We start from the raw sequence: 3,700 nt of genomic DNA, 5'->3' as shown, positions 1-3,700 counted from the left end.
CCAACTAAAGCAAACACTATTCTCCATAATAGTGACAAATGTAATATTAAAAAATTAAAAACATCTAAACATCATTAATCATGATTCCCGATACCAAGTTTGATACTACAAAAAAATACATATATTAATGCAAAAAATTAATTAATTCATTAATAAATGAATTAATAATTGATAAATATAATGATATTGGTTTTAAATAAATAAATAACAGTCAGTGAAAATGAATAAGGAGCACCTTTCAAGCAATAACATAAAGACTGCTAAGTTGTTTTGTCTATAGGTTTTATTTAAGCTGAAGTAATTCAGCTATGTGCACCAATTTTGCCTTTATCTTGTGAACATTGTTTCATTAATTACTGCATTCATACTGTAACTGCAGCATGTAATGCACAGATATTATGATGGTTCTTCACATGTGATTGCATTTATATTTGAGCTATCAACATGCCTCAGTACACAGCCACAACACTAGATATCAGCAAGAGGACTAAGTTTCCCTAAGGATGAAATTCTATCCTATCTTATCCTAGATGTGCCTTATAAAGTTGAACACTCACAGTAGCCTTGGGTTTTTGTTTCATTCAAACTAACAAAAATTGCATCCATTGTGGCAGATTGTTGTGGGAATCTGGTTAAGTCTCACGTACCTGTTGATGCATTGTATATGGTGAAACCCACCCCTCCTCCGATGCCCATACTGTGAGCATTAACCAGACTCAGACACAGCAGAGTGGCAATAGCAGCATCAACTACTGAACCGTCACGCTTCAGCATGTCCCTGCAAAGAGTTGCAAAAGTCTCATCGCTCATGCAAGTAATCTCTCCCAGAAACATAAATGTGGCTCTTTGGAATTGTACCTCCCGATCTCAGAGCAAGTCCCGGCATCCGCTGCCACTGCTGCTTTATTATAGCACTTATCAGATGATGGTACAGTGGGTTTTAAGGTCGGTGTTACAGTGGGTTTTAGAGTGCTCTTTGGAATTGTACCTCCCGATCTCAGAGCAAGTCCCGGCATCCGCTGCCACTGCTGCTTTATTATAGCACTTATCAGATGATGGTACAGTGGGTTTTAAGGTCGGTGTTACAGTGGGTTTTAGAGTGAGTGTTAGAATGAGTGCCAGAGTAAGTCCCACTATCAAAATAATCACTAAGGCAACCAACAGACATCTGAAAGCAGACAACCAGAGTACAGTTTGAGATATTTAATATATATGCTTATCTCTTCCTATCATAAACAAGACACACTTGACTAAATTAGTACATTTTGAACTTGTGGGAATTTTAATTATTTATTTTTTGGCCCCCATGAGGAAACACGCTAATAAATCATACAGAAAGAAGTCTTTGTGTGTGTGTGTGTGTGTGTGTGTGTATATACACTGCCTAGTTTTTAGGATTTAATAATTTTTGCAGTGATTAATATGTTTCTGGCATGTTTATGTTTTGCAACAGTTCTTTTAATCCCTACCTGAGGCAGTATGTAGCTTTGTATTTCTGAATAAATTGTGAAATGAGCATAAGGAGTCATTTTTATGCACAAATTGTTCACCACAGAATCCTAACCTTTACCCTGTTGAAAGTCTTGAGGATGTGCTGGAGTCGACTTTACAGAGTGGTTCAATGCCCCCATTGTTAAAACAAGATCTTGGCCAAAAATTAATGCGACTCTTGGTGGAAATGTTGTTATGACTCATGGTGTTGTTGAAACAATACCACAATGAAAGCACAATATTATCAAAGCTAAAGGTGGTCTAACAAAATATTAGAGTTTGTAAGAGTATTTTGTAGAGTTTTTTTTTTTTTTTGGATAGGCAGAATAAAGTTGATTTCTTTCACAAGCAGATCTTTCACAGTTTGAGGCTGATGAATACTAACATTGACACCCTGCAGTATGCACAGCAAATTCCCGAGTGTTAAATTAACACTGCTTGGAGCATATATGGTCCCACTCTAAAAGAGTGTTAAAGTAACACTGAAGCAGTGTTAAAGTTAATGAGATAATTATGTGAGTAATTAAGTGCTGATTGAGCATTAGTGATGAACAGCTGCTGTTAACAAACAGAATCACTGAAGAAAAGAGAAACACAAGAACTACAACTGACTTCAGCCACAGCCTTAGATGAAATCAACTGAAATAAAAGACATTAAATCTCTCAAGATCTCAGCAGAAGATAATTAATCATCTCCACAAACAGTATCACCAGCTTCATGCATTACTAACCAGTTTGACTTTGTTTCTGGAGGATCTAAAACAGAAGTTCTTTATTGAGAATTAAAAAGTTAAATTTTTTTTTTCAACTTACAGTTTTTGTGAATAGTGGTAGCTTTAGTTGCCTCTTGACCCTTGACTTTTAAAGTTTAAGTTTCTCTTTGGCTGTCACAATTGTGTTTATGAAGAACATGTGTGACGGCAAGGCACTTATGATTTCTATGCTGTTGCAGTTACATGAGCTAACAATGTGAAAACAACTTCATAAACAACTTTTATAAATATGGTTCTTAAACAGGTTTCAGTTCTGGCACTCATAAACATGAAGAATCAGCATGTGAATCTCAGCAATGGTGACAAAATATTCTGATCATTTTTATGTGATTTTTGAACGTCACAAAACAAGGCAGTAAAAAGTAACAACAAAAAATAACAAAAATAAAAGCAAATAGTAAAAGTAAAAGAAAATACTAAGACAATGCAGCTGCATAATTTATTCATGTTGCAATGCATGCTGGGAGCCATGTATGAGTTATGATTGGTGCACCCAGAATGCACTGCAACATGAATCTGTCTGATGATCGTCACCATTGTTGAGATTCATATGCTGATTCTTGATGTTCGCTTGTCTAAACACTACCGATGTTCTAAACTGGTGTGCAAAATGTTTTAAAAGCTTTTCATATTTTTTTTTTAAAATGCAGTTCTGACCAAGCTATAGTTCACATTACCACTGATGAGATCGGTAAACCTGCTACAACATGACAGCTATTTCATTATCAAGATAACAGCCAATTTAATCCAAATCTAATTTTGCTTGGCTTTTCTTACCATAACTAATGCAATTCATAAACACATATACAGCAACTCAAGAAAAAGTGTTGATAATAAGTCAAGTGTCAAGAGCTCAACTAAAGCAAACACTTATCTCCACAGCGGTGAGTTCAAATTGTGTTATTTTCAATAAACATTAACATCTAAACCTCTGTTAATTCTTAATAAGAATTTTTTTCATGCATGACAAAAAAAAGTCAAACTGGTTAGTAATGCATGAAGCTGGTGATGCTGTTTGTGGATTTGTTTAATTATCATCTGCTGAAATCTTGATGGATTTAATGTCTTTTATTTCAGTTGATTTCATCTAAGTCTGTGGCTGAAGTCAGTTGTAGTTCTTGTGTTTCTCTTTTCTTCAGTGATTCTGCTTGTTAACAGCAGCTGTTCATCACTAATGATCAATCAGCACTTAATTAATCACATAATTATCTCATTAACTTTAACGCTCTTTTAGAGTGGGACCATATATCCCCCGAGCAGTGTTAATTTAACACTGGGGATTTTACTGTGTATATATATACGTCTTCTGACATGGTTGTTTGAGAAATAATAAGCTACAGACTGCATCAGTTTGGGTTAAAAGAACTGTTGCAATATATATATATATATATATATATATATATATATATATATATATATATATATATATATATATA

General features: G+C 34.5%; 1 protein-coding gene across 1 annotated transcript in view; it reads right to left on the bottom strand.

The window, feature by feature from the left end:
* Positions 1–1,631, bottom strand: part of LOC107575681 (gamma-glutamyltranspeptidase 1-like) — a 12,049-nt gene extending 10,418 nt beyond the window's left edge. The window contains exons 1-3 of the mRNA XM_016262036.1: positions 1,571–1,631; positions 989–1,133; positions 648–778 (exon numbers count right to left, since the gene is read on the bottom strand). Of these exons, the coding sequence (XP_016117522.1) occupies positions 648–778; positions 989–1,133; positions 1,571–1,631 (337 nt within the window). The remainder of the gene's footprint in view (positions 1–647; positions 779–988; positions 1,134–1,570) is intronic.
* Positions 1,632–3,700: the final 2,069 nt, after the last annotated feature.

The sequence above is a fragment of the Sinocyclocheilus grahami genome, unplaced genomic scaffold (assembly GCF_001515645.1).
Source record: "Sinocyclocheilus grahami isolate Dianchi unplaced genomic scaffold, SAMN03320097.WGS_v1.1 scaffold2812.1, whole genome shotgun sequence".
Classification (NCBI taxonomy): domain Eukaryota; kingdom Metazoa; phylum Chordata; class Actinopteri; order Cypriniformes; family Cyprinidae; genus Sinocyclocheilus; species Sinocyclocheilus grahami.
The sequence above is the reverse complement of the archived record's forward strand: the minus strand, read 5'-3'. Positions and strand labels throughout refer to the sequence as shown.